Raw genomic sequence first — 23,946 nt, forward strand, 5'->3', positions numbered from 1 at the left:
CAACATGGCGGACGAGCAGCCTGTCCCCAAGCCCGAAGCGGCTGAGCAGCTGAACATCAAGGTGAAGGACGCCGACGGCAACGAGGTATTCTTCAAGGTCAAGCGGACTACCAAGCTCTCGAAGCTGAAGCGCGCGTACGCCGAGCGTATGGGCAAGCCCGAGAACAGCGTGCGCTTCATCTTTGATGGCCAGCGCATCGGTGACGAAGACACGGCGGACTCGGTACGTATCCCAGCTAATCCAGCTCGACATGAACGACCAGGATGAAATTGATGCAATGATCGAGCAGCTCGGCGGTTGGTAGACTACAAAATTTGATCCAGCACTTGGTCCATCGCAGGGTCGGCCTGCTTGGGGGCGCGCTGCCGCGCACGCTGGTCGCGCACATCGTGGTAGACTGGCGCGCGCTGCTGGAACGTGAACGTGTCCTGCGCGGGCTCCTGGGGGAGGCCACGCTGCACACGGCGCTCCTCTTTCTCGCGCTGGATACGCGAACGTTCGACCTTGCGTAGATAGTCGCGCTGCTCGTGGGCAGACTGCGCGAGCTCCATACGCAGCCGTGCGGCGTGGGCGGCACGCTCATGCGCTGGGTCAGGTGGGGGGACGTACACATTTGCTCGATGAGCATCGGCCACCGGAAGCCTTTCAGATACTTCATCGTCCATACATCGTCTTTCCAGCGGTTCGCCACGCGCGAACCAGTCTGCGACTTGCGGGAGGAGTGCGCGCTCCCGGCAAGCGAGCCGATCGGCTGCGCATTCATCATCTCGGCGGCAGTGCGCGCGACGCGTTTCGAAAGGTACTCGATCCAGCCCTCGGAAAAGTGCGTCGTGCCGCGCTTGCGCTTCTTTTCTTTCTCCTTGTCTTTGGGTTGGAGATAGATGCGGCCTACCTCGCCAAACTGCGAAAAGATATGGCGCACCTTGGCAGGCGTCATGCCCGGGGGGATGCGACTCACATAGACAATGCCTCGCTTTTGCTGCTTTTTGGCATAAGACTCGAGCGATTCGGCAGTAAGGACGGGCTGATGGGTGTTGGACTCGATCTCGTCGAGTGTGCGTTGGCGGTCGTTGGCGTCGTCGTCGTTGGCGTTTGCGCTGTCGTCGTCATCCTCGACCTCTTGACCCTCGTCTTGCTCGTCCTCACCTTGCTCGTCCTTATCCTCATCGTCCTCGTCCTCGTCCTCGTCTTCCTCTCCCCCGTCTTCCTCATCCTCTTCCTCATCCTCTCTGTCGTCCTCTTCTTTCTCTTCCTCCTCCTCTTCCTCTACCGGCACAGCACGCCGGCCCTCGCCTTTCCTCCCCTCCTTCTTTTCTCCTACGCGCACACGCTTCGCAGCCTTCCCTTTGTCGCTCTCTGCCCACTTCGACATGTCGAAGCGCGCATCGCGCACAGGCGCTGGATTAGGGCGTGGCATGATCAAAAAAACGATGTGGAGTCCACGTGGAAACTTCTTCGCCACCGACCTCCAATGGGCTTGTCCTACTATGATGAAATTGAGCTAGAGGACATGGAGTTTGACGAGGCGAAGCAGGTCTTCCACTACCCCTGCCCCTGTGGCGACCGCTTCGAAATCACTCCAGCTCAGCTCCGCGACGAGGAAGATATCGCGCGGTGTCCAAGCTGCACCCTCATCATCCGCATCATTTACGATCCTGTACGTCCCTTTTCTGACGCAGCTCGACCTGGAATAGCCGTACACGCGCTGTTCGGTCATAGATACCCAATCGATCTTCGATTTCTGTACTATTTACTGGGGAATTCGCCCGGCAGGTCCGGCAGGTGGCTCTCCTCGTCCTCCACCTCCTCGACGGACGCGCTGGGCACACTCTGCTGCGACGTGCGCTTCGAGGGCGCCGATTTACTCGTCGACACGTCCTCCGCGCCCGACACGAACGAGGTCGCGGGCGACTCACTCGCGTCCTTGTTCACAATACGCACGACACTGCTCGACTTGGGCATCGCGCGCGGACGCGGCGGCGGCAGCTCGTCGTCGTCCCACTCGTCGTCCTGCGCGGCATTGCGCACAGGCGTTGAGGTCGCCACCGGCTTGCTCGGTTTGCTCGGCTCATGCACCGCGCCGACGGGCTGCGAACGCACCTCGTCCTTGCTTTCGGCCGCCGGCACCTGGCTTGCCGTAGCCGGCGCCTCGGAGGCGCTCGTCGTAGACTTTTCCGCCATCTTGGACATGCTCGCGCTCGGCGTAAAGCCCGCGAGCGCCGTCGTCGACGTCGCCCAGGGGTTCGCAGCCGTCAGCGGCGAACGCGCCTTGGTATGCGTCGGAGACGTAAAGGGGTTAGCCGACGTCGGCGCGCTCTTGTCCTGTGCCGGCTCCGCCTGCTCGGCCAGCGCCTCGGCGGGGCTCGTCGCGACGCTGGGGCGCGTACGCACGCTGAGGGGCTCCCACGACGTGCGCTGCTCGGAGCCATTGCTCGACGAACGCGAGACAATGTGCTGCGACGAGCGCGAGGAGATCGTCTTGATGCTTGGCTCTCGCGCAGGGCCGAGGCTGGGGGCACCGTCCTCTTCGGTGCGCGACGCAAACACGCGGCTCGACGAGCGGGGCACGTCGGGCTCCTCGTCCTTGGCACGCGGCGCAAGCAACGTCTCGGAGCCTTGCGACGAGAGCCACGCCATGCTGGGCTGCGTGCGCATGCGGCTGACGGACGACGAGACCGGCAAGTTGGCCATCGACGCGGACGGCGTAAAGCCGGCGAGCGGCATGTTGGACCCGGGGAACGGCGCCTGGACGAGCGGCGGCGAGCTCGCGTCGAGCGCCAGTGCACTCGCACGCGACACGTCGTCAATGCTCGCCGAGGTGTCCGGCACCGAGACGTAGCCCGACGTCGGCGCGTAGCTCACGTCGGCGCTCTCGTTGTTGTACGGCATCGTCTCGAGCGCAAGGCCGGCGCGGAAGAAGGCCTCCTCGTCGGGGTCCATCTCGTCATCGTCCTCCTGAGGCAACTCCGACTGCTGGACCGACGACGGCTCACGCAGCGCGGCCGTCTGCCAGGGCTTTGTCTCGGCCGTCGGGGCCGACGGCGCAGCGGACGGGGCGTACCGGTCGGCGGGCACAAAGACGGCCGAGTCGTCCTTGGGCGCGAAGTGATCGGCAGGCACGAAAGGAGGCTCGATCTTGGGTGCAGGCACAGCGTCGGCCGTCGCTTGGGGTGCGTAGCGCGTAGCGGGGTCAAAGTCGGACTCCTTCGGCATGTAGCGATCCGCAGGCTCAGCGTCCGACGCCTTGGGAGCGTAGCGATCGGCCAGTACAGAGTCGGTGGGCTCGTCGGTGGACTTCGGCACGCTCGGGGCCGTACTCGCGTCCTTGGGCGTGTATTGGTCGAGATTGGCGTGCGGCGTGCTGCCGGCGAGCGCCGTTTTAGGGACGGTAGGCTCGTCCTTGGTGGCCGGCTCGGCGCTGGGCACGGTCGACGGACGGCCGCTGGGCAAGTCGCGCAGGTCGATGTCTTCGAGGATCCTGCTGCGGCGCCAGTGCGCAGGCCCGAGACTAGGCGCAGGCGCCGGCACCGGGCTGTCGTCGAGGATCGACTCATAGGCGGGCGCAGGCGCCTCGAACGACGTCGTCGCGGCTTCCACATACATCGACACGTTCGACACGTCCGCCGCATCGTCCGCGGCACGCGCCGGAATGGGCTCTTCAGGGGGGTGCGAAGACGACGACGGCAGCTCCATCGACTCTTCGGGGATCATGGCCGGAATATCCGCCTCTGGCCAACGTCCCGAGTTCGGAGGGGTGGCGCGGATCGGCTGCGCCCACGGCATGGTCCACGTACCTGACGCGCCGGTCGCATCCGTGAAACCGGCGAGGGCGGGCGCAGGACCGTCGCGCGACGTCGACGTGGGGATCTTGAACGTCGCCTGCGACTCTTTGCGGGGCGAGCGGCGGGGGAAGCTCGGCGTGGGGTAGGTAGGCTCGTTCGTCGGTGGCGACGAAGTAGCACTGCCAGCGGGTGCCACCGGTGTATTAAAGGAAGTGAAAGGCGCCTGGCCGTTGGCAGGGGAAGCTCCGACGGCAGGAGATGTGCCGACGGCAGAAGTGCCAACGGCAGGCGAGGTGCCAACGGCAGGAGAAGCGCCAACAGCAGGAGAAGCGCCAACAGCAGGAGAAGCGCCAACAGCAGGAGAAGCGCCAACGGCAGGAGAAGCGCCAACAGCAGGCGCACCGACAGCGGGCGTAGCAGACACGGGGGTGCCCATCGCCGTCGACGTACTAAAAGGCGACGTACCCACGGCAGGCGACGTACCCACGGCAGGCGACGTGCCAGCCGAGCGGCTGACGACCGGCGACGCACCAGTCTGCGAGCTGACCGAGCTGGGGCGGCCCGTGCTCGTAATGTAACTCGGCGTCGAGCCCACCGGCGGGCCCATGAACCCAAGCGGCGCGAGGCCCTTGGGCAGCGCGGGCATGCGCGGCTCGGCGGACTCGGCCTTGCTTGCCGGCGCGTCCGGCGCAGCGACCGGCTCGGCCGCCGAGCGGATCGACGGCGGCTTGGCGCTCGGCGCCGGCGTCTCGGGCACGGTTGCCGGCGGAAGGACCGTCTGTGCCTGCGCGCTCGACACCGAAGCCGGCGACTTGGCCGCCGGTGTTGCGGTCTCTGGCAGGACCGTCTGCGGCATTGCGCCCGGGATCGCCGGCGACTCGCTCGGGAGCGCCTTGGCGTGCAGGGCCGGCGAGTCGCCCGGCTGCATCTTGGAAACGAGCGCGGGCGACTCCTGCGCAAAGACCGTGCTCGGCACCGCCGGCGACGTCCTCGTCTGGCCCTGCGTCGAGCTGGGCGCAACGATCGGCGAAGTCTCTGGCAGCGGCGCGCTGTTGCGCCATGGCGAGGCGCGCGCGCTCGTGGGGCGCGCAAAGTTGGACACGGGCCCCGAGAATTGGCTCGAGGCGACCGACGACGGGCTCATGTGTGTGTCCATGTACACCGTCGCGCGGCGCGACTCGGGGTCCGGCGAGATGTGCGAGAGCGCCGGCGAGTACGCTGTGATCGAGGCAAGACTCGCCGAGACGTCCTCACCACCCGCCCACGGGCCGAGGAAGATGGGCGAGCCGCCGGTCGGGCCGGACGGCAGCGCGGGAGGACTCGAGGCGCGCACGGACGTGTCGTGCGTCGTGTCGAGCGGCGCCTCGCTCGCGAGCGACGTCTCGGCCTGCGGCGGCAGCTTGGGCGGCGGCACGCGGTTGACCTTGGAGTATGTCGAGCCGGCTGGGCTTGCGGCGCCCGACGCGCGGCGTGCGGAAAGGGCCGGCGACTTGGGCGTGAAGGCCTGCGGCGAGCCGCGCGAGGCCGGGCGGCCCGACTCGGGCAGCGTCGGCGTGCGCTCCCACGCCTCGAGGGACGGCGAGGTGCCGGCGGCCTTGTTGCCGCCGGTCAGACCCTCGCGGGCCTTGTCGGCGCCGTGCGCTACGCCCGTGCCAGCCGCACCGGCCGTGGCCGCGGCGCCAGCGCCCGCAGCGCCGACCGCGCCGACGGCCGCGCCGCCGAGGCCACCGAGGCCGGTGCGCGGATCCACGCCGTGCACCGGCGTGACGTGCGTCGGGTTCGGCTGCGTCGGGCGGCCAAAGTTTTCGTCAAAGGCCGCCGGCGGCGAGTGGGGCGAGCGGGGCGAGCGCAGGCCACGCACGCTCTGCTTGCCTTTGAGGATCCAGTTCGAGCCGCGGTTGCGCAGGTTGCCCAGCAGGCCGGCGCCCGCGCGCGGTGACGTCGGCTCCTGCGGCGAGGCCGGCTGCGTGGCCTGCGTCGACTGCGTGGCCTGTGCCGGCTGCGCGGGCGACGGGCGTGCCGTCTCGACCCCCTGGGGCATCACGGGCGAGACTGCGGCCGGCTCGGGGCGCGGCTGCACGATGCCCGTGCGCCCTTCGGCATGGTCCCCTTGCGAAGTGTTGCGGCTCTGCTGCGTGCTCGTGCGCGGCGCCTTGCCAAACGTCGTGTGGGGAAGCGACTGAAGCAGCGGGCTCCACGGCTTCGGCGAGCGCCCTTCGGGCGACGCGGGCCGTGGCGGCACAAACGGCGCGGTGAACATGGTGCGCAGCGAGCGCTTGCTGTCCTTTGCACGGGGCGCCGCCTCGTCGTGCTCGTCGTGCCTGCGCGGGATCAGGCTCGCGAGGCCGGCGCGCGTACGGTGCGGCTTCGACGGCGCGTGCGCCTCGGGCAGGTGCTCCTTCAGGCGGCTGGGGTCCGTCGAGTTGGGCGCTTGCTCGGGCTCGGGCTCGGGCTCCGCGATGCGCACGGCCGTAGTCGCCGCGGGCTTGGGCACGGGCGCCGCCGCGCGCTCGAGCGCCGCCGCGGGCACGGGCTCCACCGCGCGCTCGGGCTGCTCCTTTTCGACGCGGCTCGGCTCGGGCTCGGCCTGCCACAGGCCAATGACGGGGTGGCTTGTAGACTCCTCTGCGCCGTGCGTGCCGTGCGCCGTTTCGGGGCGGCTCGCCTGCTCGTACGCGTCGTACGCGTCGTGCGCCGTCTCGGGGCGGCTCGCCTGTTCGTACGCCTCGTACGTCTCGTACGCGTCGTTCGCCGCATCGGCAGGCGGTGCGGGCGTGAGCACGACCTGCGGCTGCACCGGCACGGCGGCCGCACGGGTCTGCTCGCCGGAAGTGCCCGGCGCGACGCCGCCCGGAGGCTCGTGCGAGGGGTGTGTGCCAGGCTCGTGCGAAGCTTGCGTGGTGCGCTCCTCGGGCGCTACGGCCTGCGTGGTGCGCTGCTCCTGCGCATAGGCCTGCGTGCGGGGCTCGGGGGCGTATGCCTGCGTGCGGGGCTCGGGGACATATGCCTGCGTACGGGGCTCGGGGACGTATGCCTGTGCCCGCGGCGTGTCCTGCGTGGCGTGCGCCCCCTGCGGCGCACGGTGCACGACCGCGACCGTGGACGAGGGCGCAAGTCCTGCGCGCACCATGCGGAACTGGTTGAGCTTGCGCAGCATCGGCAGCGAGTGGCGGTACGTGCGCCCCCGCGTGTCGAGCTCGGCGCGGTACGCGTCCGGGACGAATTCCTCGACGACGAACCAAGCGCCTGGCGAGGTGTGCTCGCCCGGGATCGAGTTCGCCGTGTCGTCAGCGGCCGACGGCATCGGGAGCGACATGTTTGCCAGCGAGTCGTCCGCGTGCACGCCCGGAGTGCGGCAGATCTGCACCACGGCAAAGTTTGCGCGCCGGTGCACGCCCTCGTCGCGGTTGCTCCATCCGTTCCCAATCAGGTAATCTGCCCAGACCTCGGGGAACATTTCGTCGACGGCCATCGGTGCGCCCGCCTGCGACTCGGTGCTGTACGGGAATGCGAGCGACTCGCCGCCAAAGACGTGCGAATCGTTCCTCGGGAGTTTCTGCGCCTGCATCTCGACGACGTGCGGCGCGCGCTTCGCCTCGTCGTGCAGCTCCTCGTCGAAGCGCATGACCCAGTCCCAGCGCGTCTCGTCCGCATTCGACGGCTCGAAGCCCTGCTCCTCGAACTGGTACCAGTGCATGCTCTGCACGCGCTCCATGCGCGAGCGGCGGTCCTGCTCGCGCAGGTCAAACGAGAGGCGCGACGTGTCGAGCTCGTCAAAGCCGTCGTAGGTAAACTCGCTCCAGCGCTGCGTCGCAAACGTCGAAAAGGCCTCCTCGCGCGGCGCCTGGCGGGGCCGGCGCACGCGGCGCGTCGCGCCGACGTTGAGCAGCTTGCGCGTGCGCTCCGCGAGGTCGATCGGCGCGTCGCTCACGCCGCCGTCGAGCGCAGAGAGCAGTGCAGGGCTCGGCCACTGCACCGTGTCGTGCACGAGATCGCGCGCGTACTCGCGCACCTGGCGCGTGACGGGCGTCACGGGGATCGTGCGCACAAATGCGCTGCTCGACTCGACGTTGCTCGCGAGCAGGCGGGGGTAGTCGCGGATGTGCTTCAGCAGGCGGCGGGGCAACAGCTCCGGCGAGCGCGCCATCGACGCGTGGAAGCGCATAAACGCAAGCAGGATGTGCTCGGTCGCATTGCTCGCGCGCACAAACTGCGCATAGGTCTCGTGGAACGGCGCGTCCTCCGGCAAGCCAAAAAAGAGCGCGCCGAAAATGCGCGCAATCTTGGACGGAGTCATGCCGTTGTGGCGGCTGTGCGTCGCGACTGTCGCGAAAAAGTCGAGCAGGAGCTCCAGGAGGCGCGCGACCGGCGCCTCGAGCGCCTGTGTCAGCTGCGCATAGGCCTGGGGCTGGTAGTTTTCACGGCGCTCACGCTCGCGCCAGGCGGCGTACGCCGACCACGGCACAAAGCCGTGCTCCTGCAGCAGAACAAGATCGGTGAGGGGCGTGGCGTGCACTGCATCCTCTGGCGCAGGCCGCTCCGCGACGACGCACCCGATCCGCGCGAGGACCCACTTGAGGAGCGCCACGAGATTGTACACACTCGCAAACTGCAGCTCCTCTGCAAACGCCTGCGCCGCCGTCGGGTCCGCCTCGTCGGCCGCGCCGTAGGTCGCCAGCAGCGCACGCACCAGCTTCGTGCTGCCCGCGGCCGACAGATCGACGGCCATCGAGCTCAGCAAGAGCGGCGCATCGTAGCCGTGCACGCGGATCTGCGCGAGGATGCGGGCGACGACCGGCAGCGCCTCTTCGACATCCATAGGGTGCTCCCACGCAACGCCCGTGTATCCATACAGCGTCACGGGGTCAATGTGCGGCGCCTCGAGCACGCGCACTGGACGGTCCTGCGCCGGCGCAGTGCTCGAGGGGGCGGTGCTCGCCGCGGCGGCTGCCGGAGCGCGCTGCGGCGCGTCGTCCGCAGGCACACGCATGACACGCGACGTAGGATCACGCTCGCCTTCTGCGCGCTGCGCAATCGCGTCCTGCGAGGCGCCCTTGGGCAGACGCGGCAGCGGGCGGTCCTGGTCGAACTGGGGGCTGGGCTGTGACACCTCGGGAGAGCCCCCAAAGTCTGTGTCTTGGTTTGCAGCAATCCATGCCATTGCTGGCGAGAGTTGTGATTGCATGAAGGCCGTCTCACCGCCAGGCGGCGATCCGGACGTCGTCATTACTAGCCACGCTCGCTCGAGGAATCGCGTCGCAAAGCCGGGCGAGAGCGTCGGTCAACACTACAGGTGCATGCGCCCAATCAGAAGCAACGTGGAACTCCACATGCACCGGCGACGCCTCGGCATGGGCCGTGCAGCGGCTCAAAAAATGCGTGGAGGCCCAGGCGGCGCCCGGGCCTGGTCGTGGGGCGCTATTTAGTACAGCACGAGCTTGCACGGCTCCTTGCGCCGGAACGCGTCGCGGAGCGCGCCTTCGCTCAGGAGCGCGACAAGCGCGTCGTGCGTCTCGGGCGTGTCAAAGATGGTGCGCATCTTGGCATCGGTCCACGAGTGGTCGACGACAACCGCGGCGAGATGCTCAGTGCGCAGCGCGCTGCGCTCCAGCAGCTGCTGGATGCGGTGCGGTGTGCCGACGGCAAGCGGCGCAGGGTGCTCGGCAAGGTGCGCGACCTGCTCGTCGACCTTGAAATGGCGCGCAAAGAGCTTGGCGACGCCCGCGCCGCCTTTGTCGTCGCTCGCGCCCTTCCGGCGCTTGGCGGGGCGTGCATCATCAGAGGGGAGGAGCGTGCGCAGCGGCCGCGCAATGTCGGCCGCGCGCTGTGCGTTGCCCGAGACGACCAGAATATAGGGCGCGCCTTTCTCCGTCATCCATGGCTTGGCACTCTGCAGATCATCGGGTGTGCGCAGCGCATCTACATTAGCATAGCAACGTACATTCACGCAGAAACTCGGCAAGGTGGTCGAGGGTGCGCTCTTTCGTAAAGGCATAGGTCTCGGCGAGCGACGTGGCCGGCACCTGCATCTCTTGCATCTCGAGCGCGCTCAGCTTGGGGTAGGTCTTGCGCTGCTGCGCAACGAGGAAATCGGCCTGGCGGTCTGACGGCTGCTGTGCCACCGACTGTCCGGCCTGCACTTCGTCACGGTACGCGGCGGCTTTCTGGGTGAGCCGTGCGACGTACCTTTTGCCGCGCCGCCTTGCGCTTGCGCTTTTTCGCCTCGGTCGCATCGCTCTTCGGGGGAGCAGCGGCTTCTTTTTTTACGTCTCCTTCTGCATCCGAGCCCGCCTCGTCGCCCGAGTAGGCGACGAGGTTGTCGTCCAGCAGCAGTCCGTCGTCCAGCTCGTCCGCCATGGCGAAAAAGGAGGACGCTTAGTCATCGAGCGCGTCGCGCCGTCGCCGCGTCTGCCACGATGGTCAAGCGGAGTGTGACGAGCAAGTTCCCGATCGCGCGCATCAAGCGCATCATGCAGGCCGACGAGGACGTCGGCAAGGTCGCGCAGGCGACTCCGGTCGTGATTTGTGCGTGGATTATGCTGACGCAGCCAAAGCGCTCGAGTTGTTTATGCAGGATATTGTCGCGTGCTCGGTCGAGCACACGCGCAAGAGCGGCGGCAAACGCGTCGCACCGTACCACTTGTATGTCGTGGAGCTAAGACAGGAAACGCGCGACAGAGACCAACGAGACCTTTGACTTCCTCAAGGATATTGTCGAAAAGGTCCCGGATCCCCTCGAGTCAGGCGGCGCACGCGGCGGAAAGCGCCGCAAGGTCACCAAGGCAGAGCCGGTCGCGTCAGAGTCTACCGAGGCTCCCGAAGCATCCGAGGCATCCGAACCGGCCGCCAAGACCGAGGAGAACGCACCCGCGCCGGAGGCCGCACAGCCGGCCGACGATGCCAAGGCGCCAGTCAAGGCAGAGCCCGCAGAGACGGCCGAGGACGAAGAGTAGATATCCTATCGCTTGATTTATGTACTAGGTAGCATTGCAGCGCACGTTAATCCTTGCTTCCGCACGCCGACCTTCCCTCCCCATCCTCCATCGCGTGGCCGGCGGCGTCGCCCGATGGGCGTATCGGGTGCTTTCAAATGCTGACACGTACCGGATATTCTCGTGGCGATCACTGGGGCTTTTTTTTTTTCCCGCTCGAGCGGTTTTCCTCCTGTGCGCCCCCACCATCTCTTGAGGACGGTGGCTGCGGAAACTTCCCTACAGCGTCAGGTGCAGATACAGCTGCAAGCGACTGAAGTGGTGGAACGGATCTGAGTCACTTGGGACGAGAACGGGACCTGCATCACTTCCATGTCTGGTGTGGACCCAACTACGGCTGGGGCTTCGCCCTCGCCGCTTGACGGCATTGCGCCCTCGCTGCGCTCCGCCCTTGTTGATCAGGTGCCGTCGCGCGCTCCCTCGCCTGCGCCGCCTGCTACGACGGTGCCGGTGGGCCAGGAGCCGACCGGCACCATGGTGCTCGAGCTGTCGGACGGCACCGAGTACCAAGGCATCAGCTTTGGTGCCGAAGGCAAGAGCATCTCGGGAGAGTGCGTCTTCCAAACGGGTATGGTCGGCTACGTCGAGTCGCTCACCGACCCCTCGTACGAGGGCCAGATCCTCGTGCTCACCTACCCCCTGATCGGTAACTACGGTGTGCCGAAGCGCTCGGCTGGCGAGACGCAGCCCCGCCTCGCTGCGCCGTTCGAGTCGTCGCGCATCCATGTTGCCGGTCTGGTTGTTGCATACTACAGCCAGGACTTTAGTCACTACCTGGCCGCGTCCGGCCTCGGTGACTGGCTGAAGGAAAACGGTGTGCCGGCCGTGTACGGTATCGACACGCGCGCGCTCACGAAGCGCATCCGTACCAAGGGCAGCATGCTCGCGCGCCTCCTCGCGCCGAATGGCCAGCCCGCCCTGCCGCCCACCGATGGCACGAACAACTGGCGTGCGCGCTTCCACGACGTCGCGTGGCACGATCCCAACGGCGAGCACCTTGTGCAGAAGGTTTCGTGCAAGGCCCCGATGCTCTACACGCCCGAGGACACGCAGCCTGCCGGTCTGCGCACCGCGAACGAGCCCACACTGCTGCACGGCAGCGGCCGCCCGATCCGCATTCTGGCGCTCGACATGGGTATGAAGCTCAACCAGATCCGCTGCTTTACCACGCGCGGTGTGCAGCTCAAGGTTGTGCCCTGGGACTATGACATCAACAGCGAGAGCGAGCCGTTTGACGGTCTCTTTGTCTCGAACGGTCCCGGTGACCCCACGCAGTGCACGCTCACTATTGAGCGCCTGCGTACGTTTTTGAACCGCACCAACGACCCGATTCCCGTGTTTGGTATCTGTCTGGGTCACCAGCTCCTTGCGCTCGCTGCGGGTGCGACGACCGCCAAGATGAAGTACGGCAACCGTGGTCAAAATATTCCGTGCACGGACCAGCTCAGTGGCCGCTGCTACATCACCTCGCAGAACCACGGTTACGCGGTGGACGGCACCTCGCTCCCGGCGGGCTGGAAGGAGCTGTTTGTCAACGCGAACGACGGCAGCAACGAGGGTATCTACTGCGAATCGTACCCCTACTTCTCTGTGCAGTTCCACCCGGAGAGCACCGCCGGTCCCCGCGACACCGAGTACCTCTTTGACGTGTTTATCCGCTCGGTGGTCGACGCGGCTGCGGTGCGCAACGCCGGAAAGGTCGCTCCGAAGGCGGTCGAGTTCCCCGGCGGTCTGCTCGCTGACCACGAGGCGGCCCACCCCCGCCTGCACCTGCGCAAGGTCCTGGTGCTCGGCTCGGGCGGTCTGAGCATCGGCCAGGCGGGTGAGTTTGACTACAGTGGCTCGCAGGCGATCAAGGCCCTGAAGGAGGAGGGTATCTACACCATCCTCATCAACCCCAACATTGCCACGATCCAGACCTCGTCGGGTCTTGCGGACAAGGTGTACTTTTTGCCCGTCACCCCCGAGTTTGTGCTCAAGGTCCTGCGCCACGAGCGTCCGGACGGTATCTACTGCACGTTTGGTGGCCAGACTGCGCTGAACGTCGGTATCAAGATCAAGGACGAGCTCGGGTCGCTCGGCGTGCGCAACCTCGGTACCCCGATCGACACGATCATCAAGACCGAGGACCGTGACCTGTTCGCCAAGGCCATGGAGGAGATTGGCGAGCGCTGCGCGCCGAGCGCCAGTGCGAACAACTGGGACGAGGCCCTGGCGGCATCCAAGACGATCGGTTTCCCGGTCATTGTGCGTGCTGCCTTTGCCCTCGGTGGTCTCGGTTCCGGCTTTGCGAAGAACGAGGAAGAACTGCGCCGCCTGTGCCACGCCGCCTTTGCCAACTCGCCGCAGGTGCTTGTGGAGAAGAGTATGAAGGGCTGGAAGGAGGTCGAGTACGAGGTTGTGCGTGATATCCGCGACAACTGTATCACCGTGTGTAACATGGAGAACTTTGATCCCTTGGGTGTACACACCGGCGACTCGATCGTCATTGCCCCGAGTCAGACGCTGAGCGACGAGGATTACAACATGCTCCGCACGACCGCCGTCAACGTCATTCGCCACCTCGGTGTCGTGGGTGAGTGCAACATCCAGTACGCCCTCAACCCCCACAGCCGCGAGTACTGCATTATCGAGGTGAATGCGCGTCTCTCGCGTTCGTCGGCGCTCGCCTCCAAGGCGACCGGCTACCCGCTCGCGTTTGTCGCCGCCAAGCTCGGTCTCAATATCCCGCTCAACGAGCTGCGCAACAGCGTCACGCGCGAGACCTCGGCGTGCTTCGAGCCGAGTCTCGACTACGTCGTGACCAAGATCCCCCGCTGGGATCTGCGCAAGTTTGAGCGTGTCAGCTCCAAGCTCGGCAGTTCGATGAAGAGTGTCGGTGAAGTGATGGCCATCGGCCGCACCTTTGAGGAGTCGATCCAGAAGGCCATCCGCTCCATCGACCCCTCCTTTGACGGTTTCGGCAAGAACGACTTTGTGAACGAGAACGAGATCGACGAGGAGCTCGAGTTCCCGACCGACAAGCGCATCTTTGCCGTCGGTAACGCGCTGCACAATGGCTACACCGTCGACCAGATCCACGCGCTGAGCAACATTGACCGCTGGTTCCTGTCCAAGCTTAAGGGGATCACTACGGCCGCGCACGCGCTCGAACAGAGCACCGCGCAGCCCCTGTCGGGCATGCTTCTGCGCCAGGCCAAGCAGCTCGGCTTCAGCGATCGCCAGATCTCGCGCTACGTGGCGAGCGCGGAGCTGGCTGTGCGCCAGCGCCGCAAGGAGCTCGGCATCACGCCGTTTGTCAAGCAGATTGACACGGTCGCCGCCGAGTTCCCCGCGCAGACCAACTACCTGTACACGACCTACAACGCGGTCGAGAACGACGTCCAGTTCAGCGACCACGGCGTGATGGTGCTTGGTTCGGGTGTGTACCGCATCGGTTCCTCGGTCGAGTTCGACTGGTGTGCCGTGCGCGCGATCCGCACGCTCCGCGAGAAGGGCTACAAGACGGTCATGGTCAACTACAACCCCGAGACTGTGTCGACGGACTACGACGAGGCCGACCGTCTGTACTTTGAGAACATCTCGCTTGAGACGGTGATGGACATCTACGAGATGGAGCACAGCTCGGGCGTGATCATCTCGATGGGTGGTCAGACGCCGAACAACATTGCGCTGCCGCTGTACCGCCAGGGCGTCAAGGTCCTCGGTACCTCGCCGGAGATGATCGACATGGCCGAGAACCGCTACAAGTTCTCGCGCATGCTCGACAAGATCGACGTCGACCAGCCCATGTGGAAGGAGCTGACGAGCCTGGAGGATGCGTACTCGACGTGCGCGCGCTTCGGCTACCCCGTCCTTGTCCGCCCGTCGTACGTGCTGAGTGGTGCGGCGATGAACGTCGTGTACTCTGCCGAGGACCTCAGCTCGTACCTGTCGCAGGCCGCCGCGATCAACCGCGAGCACCCCGTGGTGATTACCAAGTACCTCGAGGGCGCCAAGGAGATCGAGATGGACGCTGTCGCCAAGGACGGTAAGATGATCATGCACTACGTCTCGGAGCACGTCGAGAACGCGGGTGTGCACTCGGGTGATGCGACGCTCATCCTCCCCCCGCAGGACCTCGAGCCAGAGACGGTGCGCAGGATCGAGGTGGCGACGAGCAAGATCGCCTCGTCGCTCAACGTCACCGGTCCCTTCAACATCCAGTTCATCGCCAAGAACAACGAGATCAAGGTGATTGAGTGCAACGTGCGTGCCGCGCGTTCGTTCCCCTTCGTCTCGAAGGTGACGGGCGTGGACGCGATCGAGCTTGCGACCTGCGCCATGATGGACATTGCTGTCGAGCCCTACCCCGCCGTCGAGCTGCCGCACCAGTACGTCGGTGTCAAGGTGCCGCAATTCTCCTTCTCGCGTCTCGCCGGTGCCGACCCGATTCTCGGTGTCGAGATGGCGTCGACGGGTGAGGTGGCATGCTTTGGCCGCAACAAGTACGAGGCGTACCTGCGCGCGATGCTCGCCTCGGGTATCCGCCTGCCGACCAACAATGTGCTGCTGTCGGTGGGTAGCTTCAGCGAGAAGCAGGAGCTGCTGCCGTCGGTGCGCACCCTGCACGCGCTCGGCTTCACCCTGTACGGTTCGTCGGGTACCGCCGACTTCTACACGGAGAACGGCATCCCGGTCATCCAGCTCGAGGCGCTTCCCGAGGACGACGACTGGGGCAGTGACGAGAACAGCAAAGCGTCGTACTCGCTGCTGACGCACTTGACCCAGGGCGTGAGCAGCCTGTTCATCTCGCTCCCGAGTAAGAACAAGTACCGCCGCCCCTCGTCGTTCACCTCGATGGGCTACCGCGCGCGTCGTCTCGCAATCGACCGCTCGATCCCGTTGATCACCAACGTGAAGAACGCCAAGCTGTTTGTCGAGGCCCTTGCGGTGCACCGCAAGCTTGGCAGCCGCTTCGAGGTGTTCCCGATCGACGCCAAGTCGAGCCACATGACCTACACCTTCCCGGGTCTGGTCGGCATCGACGCCTTTGTGCCTACAGTCGGCAACGAGATCACCGCCAAGGACGTGGGCGCCTACACCCGTACGGCTGCGCTCGGCGGCTTTACGAACCTCGTGCTCGGTGCGCGCGGCGCCTCGTGCGCCGTGTACAACGAGCAGACGCTCGCTGCTGCCGAGGCCGCGCTCGAGGGCCAGTGCGCGACGGACGTTTCGCTGACGCTCCTCGCGGACCCCGCGTACGTCGCCTCGTACGTGGACCTCGCGCCCCGCGTGCGTGCACTCTTTGTGTCCTTCACGGGTGCCGCGCGCGAGCAGAGCCAGCAGCCGTCGGTACTTGCCTCGTACTTTGGCAACTGGCCCGAGGACAAGCTCATCGTCACGGACGCCGCCGGCGCGGACCTCGCCTCGGTGCTGCTCCTGGCGAGCCTGCATGCACGCGCGCTGCATGTGACTGACGTCCGCAGTGCGGGCGACATGCAGCTCCTTGCGCTCAGCAAAGCCAAGGGCCTGCGTGTGACGTGCGACGTGTCGATCTACGCGCTGTTCTTCTCGACGGACATGTACCCCACGGCGACGTGCCTGCCGAGCAGTGCTGACCAGGACGCGCTCTGGGGCCACCTCGAGGACATCGACGCCTTCTCGCTCGGCAGTGCGCCCTACCTGCTCGCCGAGCAGCTTGGCCACGCGCCGTCGCCGACGGCCGGTCTCGAGGAGGCGATGCGCCTGCTCCTCAACGCTGCGAACGAGAACCGCCTCACGCTCAACACGGTGATGGACAAGATGAGCACGCGCCCCCGCGAGATCTTTGGCCTGCCCGAGCAGGCCGACACCTCGGTGTCGGTCGAGGTGGACCGTGCGACGCCCGTGTCCAAGGCCGACGTGTGGTCGCCGCTCGAGTCGACCGCGCTGCAGGGCGGTGTGCACCGTGTGCTCTTCCGCGGCACCACGGTTGTGCTCGACGGCGAGGTGCTGAGCCACTCGCTCCTCGGCGCCAACATCAGTGCGCTCACCGGCAACAAGGGCGCCGACGCGACGCGCGCCGAGGCGGCTCCTCCGTCGCCGACGCTTGCGCTGCGCTCGCCGTCGGCGAAGCGTGCGTTTGGCCGCACCGACTCGATGCGCCCTCTGACCATGATTGGCGGTATGGCTGCGGCGAGCTCGGGTGTCTCGCGCGAGAGCGAGCTGAAGGAGTTGCCTGCGCCGCTCCTGCGCGAGCCTACAACGAGCACTGCGATGCAGCTCTACCACCCCACGTTCTCGCGACGCCACATTCTCTCGGTGAAGCAGTTCAACCGCGAGGACTTGCACGCGCTCTTTACCGTGGCGCAGGAGATGCGCTTCCTGGTCGAGCGCTACGGTGTGCTGGACATTCTGCGTGGCCGCGTGCTGAGCACGCTGTTCTACGAGGAGTCGACGCGCACCTCGTCCTCGTTTGAGGCTGCGATGGCGCGCTGCGGTGGCCAGATCGTCGCGGTGAACACCTCGCGTTCGTCGGTCGCCAAGGGCGAGACGCTCGCCGACACGGTGCGCACGCTCGGCTGCTACAGCGACATTGTGGTGCTGCGCCACCCCGCGGTGGGCTCGTCACAGGAAGCGGCCAAGTTCTCGCCTGTGCCGATCATCAACGCCGGCGACGGCGTTGGCGAGCACCCCACGCAGGCGCTGCTGGACGTCTTTACCATCCGTGAGGAGCTGGGTACCGTCAACGGCCTGACCATTACCCTGGTCGGTGACCTGAAGAACGGCCGCACGACGCACTCGCTCGTGCGCCTGCTCTCGCTGTACGGCGTGACGCTCAACTTTGTCTCGCCGCGCTCGCTCGAGATGCCCCGTGAGGTGGTGCGCGACCTCTCGAAGCACGGCATCACGATGTTCGAGACGAGCAACCTCGACGACGTGATCGGCTCGACCGACGTGCTCTACGTGACGCGCATCCAGCGCGAGCGTTTCAACAGCCCCGAAGAGTACGAAAAAGTCAAGGGCTGCTACGTCGTGAACAACGACGTGCTGGCGCGTGCCAAGGCTGACACCGTCGTCCTGCACCCCTTGCCGCGTGTCGACGAGATCGACCCCGAGGTCGACTTTGACACGAAGCGCGCGGCCTACTTCCGCCAGATGCGCTGCGGTCTCTTTATCCGCATGGCGCTCCTGGCCATGGTCCTTCAGTCGAGCGACCGGGCTTGATCGATAGTAAGGAAAAGATTCGGATACATAACTACGAGCGCGACGCACGGTACTCGGACTCGACCTTGGTCACGACGCCAGCCATGTCGGCGTCGAGCTGCTCGAGCGAGCTCACCGCCGCGCGGTGGTAGTCGAGCTGTGCCTTGACAAACGCCGCGAGGCTCTTGGCAGGCTCGGGGTTGTCCAGCACCGTCTTCATGAGGCTGATTGCCTCCTCCGTCGCGCTCACCAGCTTGTCCTCGGCGTGCTCGACCTCGGTGCCATACTGCTCGAGCTTGGCGCTCGACGCGTTCGACGTCTCGGCCGTCTTGAGCGTCGCACGCCACGAGTCGAGGTGCAGACGCGCCTCCTTGACCGACTGACGGGCTCTGTGTGAGTGGGGGGAACGTACTTCATCGCCAGCTGGATCTGCGCACCAAACGCGTTCCACACGTTGACAAAGGACTGGATGATGGTCTTGTCCTGCAAGAGACGCGCACCGCCGATCTTGTCCTGGGCCACGGCAAACTGCTGCAGCAGCTCGCCGAGGCGGCTCTCGTTCGTCGGCACCGGCTCACCGCCGGGCTGCGCGACAGCCGTCGCAGGCGCATTGCCGAGGTAGATCGCAGCACTCGCGGCGCTGCGCGAGAGCGCGTGGTGCAGCGTGCGCGGCTCGGTCGGTGGCGCATTTGTCGGCTGCACGCTCGGCAGCGAGGTGTTCTTGGTCGCAGTCGCAGCCCACGCAGACAGCGTGTGGCTCAGCGTCTGCGCACCGTGCGTGACTGACTCCTGGAGCTGGTGGGGGTAGTCGTAGCCTTCGTGCTCGTACGCACGCGCAGCGCGGATGAGGACGTTCTGCGCGTTCTTCAGCGCATCCACACGGTCCTCCAGCTCACGGTACTCGTCAGGGAGCTCGGTAATGTCATTCGTCTGGCCAAAGTGCTCACGGGCCTGCTGGTTCAGCGCACCGAAGCGCTCAGTAAGCTTCTGGCCAAGAGGGCCGACACTCGACGTCAGGTTCTTCCAGTGCTCCATGCTGGGCTCACAAAGGAGGACCGAGCGACTTCCGCCCCGCTTTTCCGGCCGAGCGCACGTGGCATGCATGAGGCCGTGGGAGGTACTGCGCACGGCAGGAGTGGTGCGTCGGGCTCGTCCTAGACGCGATACTGGGAAAAAGGTAGCTAGGAATCGTATCGGTAGGCAAGCGAAACAATGGAGGAAATGACACTATGAAACATGGATCGAGGACATAGTTTCTAAGCACTAGACGAGTGGAAAGCGCGCAACGCGATCAAGATGGGCCGTGCTACTCTATCCAGTCGGCGTCACCTTCCTGCCATAGCCCGCTCCTCTATTTTCATAGCCGCTGCTCGCTTCTCCTCGGTCTTTTTCACTGCCTATGGCGTCTCGATCCGCCTCGCTGCGCCCCTCGCTGCCTCGCGCGCCGTGTGGAGGCTTTCGTCCCCCCACTGGCCGATTCGCGATGCAATACGCGCCGGATGAAAAGGTGCTATGCTATCATGGCCCTCTAATGTACCAGGCCAAAGTGCGTTCTTTGCTCGCCTCTAACCCTAGATCCTCATGGCCGAGAACTGGAAAGGCGACGATAACCAGAACGGTGCCGTCGGCCCCCATTTCCTCGTGCACTACCAAGGCTGGAAAAAGACGTACGTCCCCCCCCCTGCTCTAATCCAGATGGGACGAGTGGGTGCCCGAGTCGCGTCTGTTGAAATATAATGAGGAGAACCTTGCGCGGCAAAAAGCGCTTGTGGATGCGACCAAGGCCGAGGCGGAGGCTGCTGCGCAGGCCGCAGCGGCCGCGCATGCCGACGCGAGCCCCGCGCGCGGTGCCGGGCGCAAAGGCACGCCCAATGCCGGTGGCCGAGGCACGAAGCGCAGCCGCGAGTCGACTGATCAGGACGAGCTCGAGCGCCGTCCCGAGATCAAGCTGACGATCCCCGACGTGCTGAAAGTGCAGCTTGTGGACGACTGGGAGAATATCACACGCAAAGAGCAGCTCGTCCCCCTCCCTCGGAATCCGAACGTGCGCGAGGTCCTGAAAGAGTACGGCGAAGTGTACCGTGCGACGCACAAAGGCAAGCCGGGCGATTGGTCGGCTGTGCTCGACGAGGTGCTTGCCGGCATCAAGCTCTACTTTGACAAGAGCCTCGCGCAGAATCTGCTGTACCGTTTCGAGCGTCCCCAATACGTCGAGATGCGCAAGCAGCACGGCCCCAAGATGGGCGACGGCGACGTGGACGCCGCCGGCCGCGCCGATGCAAAGCCCAAGCGCGGGCGGCAGCCCGCCGCCGCCGCCACCCCCGCCGAGCCGACGATGGAGCTAGAGGCGAGCGAGATCTATGGCGCGGAGCACCTGCTTCGTCTGTTTGGTACGTCGCTCTACTTATACAGTCAACCTCCCTGGCATTGTCGCGCACACGAGCATGGACTCGGACTCTGTCGCCGTACTGCGCGAGCACCTCACCGAGTTCCTCGCGTTTATGGCGCGCGAGCAGAAGCGCCTCTTTGCGGCAGAGTACGACACCCCCAGCTCCGCCTACCAGCGCCTAGGCACTTTGTAGAATTTGGCCGTGCGCTCGGCCGAAACCCCAGGTGTGCCCGCGCCGGGGCGTGGGTAGAGGTAGGCTTTGGACATGGCGCCCGCGATGAACGCACAGCCGGATGTGAACCAGCCGCGGACTCCGGCGACGGATAGCCGTGCGCTGCAGAACCTGATCAAGGCCGAGAAGACGTACGTCGAGAACCTGTTCTCGACGACGTCGGCGGCAATGTCGGCCGCGTCGGCGCTGCAGGCGTGGGGCATGTCCGAGACGCCGGACATGGAGCAGGCTACGATGTCTGTGTCCAAGTGGCTCGAGGAGGCCTCGTCGGCCCAGCGCACGCACGGCCAGGCGATCGATCAGTACCGCGAGGCGCTCAAGGACGTGCTCGAGCGCGAGCACAGCATCCGCGGCATCCTGCGCGACCGCGAGATCCTCATCAGCCGCGTGATCAAGAACAGCAAGCGCAAGCCGTCGCGCTGGGAAGTAATCAACGGCGACGACGACAACCAGGCGCGCATCGCCGAGGCGCAGCGCGAGCTGCACGCCTGCGAGCAGCTTCTCGCGAACGAAAGTGCGCTGCTGGTCGGCGTCAAGCGCCGCACCTTTAAGGAGGCACTCGCGATGCGCGTCAAGACCATGGGCGACTCGGGTGCCGTGATGATGGACAGCGCGCGCGCCATCCTCGAGTACCTCGACCAGTTTGACGCCAATGTGCCTGTGGCGCCGATGCCCCCGGCGCCGATGCCCGAGGAGCTCACCGAGACGGGCGCGCCGGCCAGCACGGTCGGCGCGTCCTCCGTGATTGACCACGGCTTGGACCACGGTACGTACCCTAGCTCACCGCCCAGAACTCCCGCCGCCCCCGCCCGAAGCCCGCTCGCCGGTGGCAACGCGTCCTCCAATGGAGGTGCGTGCGCCTCCACAGGAAGCGCCGGCCGCCGAGGCGCGGTCGCCGCTGCGTGCCGAGCGCCGTACGAGCGCGCCGGTTGCGACGGAAGCGCGGCCGCCGTCTGCACAGCCGAGTGAGCCCGCGGAAGTTCGCAAGCCGCGCAAGACGCGCAGCCGTGCGCCGAGCGACGCGTCGCGCGTGAGTGCATCGCTCGTGCACGTTCCCCAGGTGCCCGGCGGCGTGCCGAGCGCGCCGCGCGTCAACCTGGACCACATGCGTTCCGGCTTTGTCGCGCCGACGATCCCGGGTGGTGTGCCGAGTGCGCCGCGCGCGATGCATGTAGCGCGTGACGACAACTCGTCCGACGACGAGGTGCCCCGCCGCCGCAACGACGTGTACGGCACGCCCACCACGACCGACGCATCGGTTGCGCCCCGCCGCGCGCGCCACCACTACCAGGAGTCGGAGGAGGACGCGCACGAGCGCCGCAGCGGCAAGGGTGGCTTCTTTAACCGCATGTCGAACCTCTTCCGCACCGAGGTGCGTGCCGCGCCGACGCCTGCGAAGCGCGAGCGCTCCACGCCGCGTGCCGAGTCGCTCTTTGCGCCGATCGGCGACATTCCCAAGTCGCGCGGGGCGCGCGACGACAGCAGCGACGACGAGCCCGCGCCAAACGTCGTGCGCCACGTCAATGAGCGCCCGGGCAGCAGCATGAGCTCGCGCAACCTGCTGAGCCCTGCGTCGCACCGTGGCTCGAGCGGTATGCGCCGCTCGAGCTCGGTCATGGGCCGCGCGGCGTCCGCCGCGCCGGTGCCAGAGGACGACGAACTGATGGCCGCCGTGCGTCGCAGCGTGATCGGCGCGGGCATCTCGGGCACGCCGAACAAGAGCAACCGTCCCCCGTCGCGTGCGTCGAGCGCGATGAACGTCGCGACGGCGCAGCCGCGCGCGGCGCGCCGCAACTCGGTCGACCTAGGCGAGTCGGCGCTGAACCGCCCCGGCTCGGCGAACTCGACGCGCAAGGTGCGCACGCGCTCCAGCTCCGAGCAGCTAGGCGAGAAGACGACGACGACGACGCGCCGCAAGCGCCGCGACTCGTCGACGACGCGCCCTACTGGTCCCCCGCCCGCGCCTTCGTCGTTCTACGTGGGTTTCTCGAACAACCCGGCCAAGTACGCCACGGACTCATGGGTGGCCAAGGCGGAGGACGCGAGCGCCACTGCGCACGAGGCCGAGACGCCGTCGCGTACCGCCTCGGGCCAGGGCCGCGCGCGTCCCTCGAGCGTGATCTCGCCGAGCAGCAGCCGCACGCAGCCGCTAAAGCCCGCGCTGAAGGCCAGCAAGGGCGCGACGACCACTCCCAAGCGCCTCTCGCTGCAAGAGACGCCCGACGCGGGCACACTCAGCCTCGACGTGGACCGCCGCTTTGACGGGACCGGCCACCTGGACCTCGAGCTCGGCGAGCTCATCTCGACGGGCACGTCGCCGACCAAGGGCGCACGCACGCCCGACGTCGCGCCGCTCGCGTCTCGCGCCGAGCCGAGCCATACGTTCTGGGAGCAGCCATCTACGGAGAACCACGGTGGCCTTGCGCCCCCGCTGGTCGGCCTGCCGAGCTTTTACGGTGCGCCGCGTGCGCAGGCGGGTGAGGCGTCGGTGCCGCACACGACGCCGGCCGCCCAGGCGAGCGCGCCGGCGGTGCAGGCGCCTGCGCCGAGCGCCGCGCCCTCGGTGCCTGCGCCGAGCGCCTCGCCGAACGCGCGCAAGAGCGTGCGCATCGACAGCGAGGCGCCCAAGGCTACCGAGCCCGAGGCGGAGGAGGATCTCGCGCCTGGCGGCCGCGCGCGCAGCAGCTGGAGCACGCGTATCGGTGCGCGCGACGACTCGAGCGACGAAGAGACCGAGCCGGGCAACCCTGACGGATACAACAATGCGCGCAAGGCGTTTGGCAGCGCCACGCGCCACCTGGGCCTCGCTACGGGCACGATCCAGCCCAAGCCCAAGTCGGAGGCGCGCAAGAAAAAGACGCGGGACTTGGATTACAACCCCTCTGTGCAGCTCCCTCCTGGCCTGCAAAGCATCGCACACAGTCGCTAATAGAGTATGATTGATTGGACCGAGACACTATAAAAGCGCCCGCGCATGTGGCGGTGGGCACACGGCCTGTGCGCCGCCTTTCCAGGGGGTGCGATGCGCCTATTCCGTAGTGATCGCACCCGACGCGCGCTCCGCAGCAACGCGGTGCACGTAAGTCGAGGAGACAATGTTGAACGCCTCAAAGTAGCGCTCGAGGCAGCGCTCGAGGCAGGTCTGCTCCTTGCCCGAGAGGCTCTGGCCCGGGGCGGGCACGCACTTGTTGTAGCACTTCTCGGTAGCCTTGCTAATGAGCTGCTGCGCATTCGCCATCGCGACTTCCGCCGTGACGCGCTGCTTCAGCGCCTCCTTTTGCTCGCCGGACGATCCCGTCGGCGCCTTGCTTCCAAAGAGCTCCATCGTAGTCGGTGGCTTCGGCCGCTGTCGATCGGCACGTGGCACCTGGGGAAAAAAGGCC

At 66.4% G+C, this 23,946-nt stretch overlaps 11 protein-coding genes across 11 annotated transcripts; 6 read left to right on the plus strand and 5 right to left on the minus strand.

Annotated features, from left to right (window-relative positions):
• Positions 1–4: 4 nt before the first annotated feature.
• On the plus strand, positions 5–305 carry SMT3 (SUMO protein smt3; the record flags this gene model as incomplete). Its single annotated transcript, XM_060265638.1, has 2 exons — positions 5–223; positions 246–305. The coding sequence occupies 2 exons, from the start codon at positions 5–7 to the stop codon at positions 303–305; spliced, it is 279 nt and encodes a 92-aa protein (XP_060121621.1).
• Position 306: 1 nt separating this feature from the next.
• ESF2_2 (RNA-binding ATPase activator esf2) lies at positions 307–1,418 on the minus strand (the record flags this gene model as incomplete). The annotated part of the gene is made up of 2 exons (XM_060265639.1): positions 307–587; positions 611–1,418. 2 exons carry the CDS (start codon positions 1,416–1,418, stop codon positions 307–309), a joined length of 1,089 nt encoding a protein of 362 aa, XP_060121622.1.
• A 54-nt stretch (positions 1,419–1,472) lies between these two features.
• Positions 1,473–1,695, plus strand: DPH3 (Diphthamide biosynthesis protein 3; the record flags this gene model as incomplete). Its single annotated transcript, XM_060265640.1, has 2 exons — positions 1,473–1,658; positions 1,681–1,695. 2 exons carry the CDS (start codon positions 1,473–1,475, stop codon positions 1,693–1,695), a joined length of 201 nt encoding a protein of 66 aa, XP_060121623.1.
• Positions 1,696–1,747: 52 nt separating this feature from the next.
• Positions 1,748–8,944, minus strand: MJAP1_001690 (uncharacterized protein; the record flags this gene model as incomplete). Its single annotated transcript, XM_060265641.1, has 1 exon — positions 1,748–8,944. The coding sequence occupies one exon, from the start codon at positions 8,942–8,944 to the stop codon at positions 1,748–1,750; it is 7,197 nt and encodes a 2,398-aa protein (XP_060121624.1).
• A 261-nt stretch (positions 8,945–9,205) lies between these two features.
• Positions 9,206–10,140, minus strand: cms1 (the record flags this gene model as incomplete). The annotated part of the gene is made up of 3 exons (XM_060265642.1): positions 9,206–9,702; positions 9,725–9,947; positions 9,970–10,140. The coding sequence occupies 3 exons, from the start codon at positions 10,138–10,140 to the stop codon at positions 9,206–9,208; spliced, it is 891 nt and encodes a 296-aa protein (XP_060121625.1).
• Positions 10,141–10,199: 59 nt separating this feature from the next.
• MJAP1_001692 (uncharacterized protein) lies at positions 10,200–10,736 on the plus strand (the record flags this gene model as incomplete). The annotated part of the gene is made up of 3 exons (XM_060265643.1): positions 10,200–10,308; positions 10,332–10,425; positions 10,448–10,736. The coding sequence occupies 3 exons, from the start codon at positions 10,200–10,202 to the stop codon at positions 10,734–10,736; spliced, it is 492 nt and encodes a 163-aa protein (XP_060121626.1).
• Positions 10,737–11,087: 351 nt separating this feature from the next.
• Positions 11,088–17,963, plus strand: URA2 (Carbamoyl-phosphate synthase; the record flags this gene model as incomplete). Its single annotated transcript, XM_060265644.1, has 1 exon — positions 11,088–17,963. One exon carries the CDS (start codon positions 11,088–11,090, stop codon positions 17,961–17,963), a length of 6,876 nt encoding a protein of 2,291 aa, XP_060121627.1.
• A 31-nt stretch (positions 17,964–17,994) lies between these two features.
• Positions 17,995–18,977, minus strand: MJAP1_001694 (uncharacterized protein; the record flags this gene model as incomplete). The annotated part of the gene is made up of 2 exons (XM_060265645.1): positions 17,995–18,331; positions 18,355–18,977. 2 exons carry the CDS (start codon positions 18,975–18,977, stop codon positions 17,995–17,997), a joined length of 960 nt encoding a protein of 319 aa, XP_060121628.1.
• Positions 18,978–19,523: 546 nt separating this feature from the next.
• EAF3 (Esa1p-associated factor) lies at positions 19,524–20,524 on the plus strand (the record flags this gene model as incomplete). The annotated part of the gene is made up of 3 exons (XM_060265646.1): positions 19,524–19,609; positions 19,638–20,332; positions 20,355–20,524. The coding sequence occupies 3 exons, from the start codon at positions 19,524–19,526 to the stop codon at positions 20,522–20,524; spliced, it is 951 nt and encodes a 316-aa protein (XP_060121629.1).
• Positions 20,525–20,608: 84 nt separating this feature from the next.
• On the plus strand, positions 20,609–23,492 carry MJAP1_001696 (uncharacterized protein; the record flags this gene model as incomplete). The annotated part of the gene is made up of 2 exons (XM_060265647.1): positions 20,609–21,329; positions 21,379–23,492. The coding sequence occupies 2 exons, from the start codon at positions 20,609–20,611 to the stop codon at positions 23,490–23,492; spliced, it is 2,835 nt and encodes a 944-aa protein (XP_060121630.1).
• Positions 23,493–23,591: 99 nt separating this feature from the next.
• TIM13 (protein translocase subunit) lies at positions 23,592–23,888 on the minus strand (the record flags this gene model as incomplete). Its single annotated transcript, XM_060265648.1, has 1 exon — positions 23,592–23,888. One exon carries the CDS (start codon positions 23,886–23,888, stop codon positions 23,592–23,594), a length of 297 nt encoding a protein of 98 aa, XP_060121631.1.
• Positions 23,889–23,946: the final 58 nt, after the last annotated feature.

This window comes from Malassezia japonica, chromosome 2, assembly GCF_029542785.1.
Source record: "Malassezia japonica chromosome 2, complete sequence".
In the NCBI taxonomy this organism is placed as follows: domain Eukaryota; kingdom Fungi; phylum Basidiomycota; class Malasseziomycetes; order Malasseziales; family Malasseziaceae; genus Malassezia; species Malassezia japonica.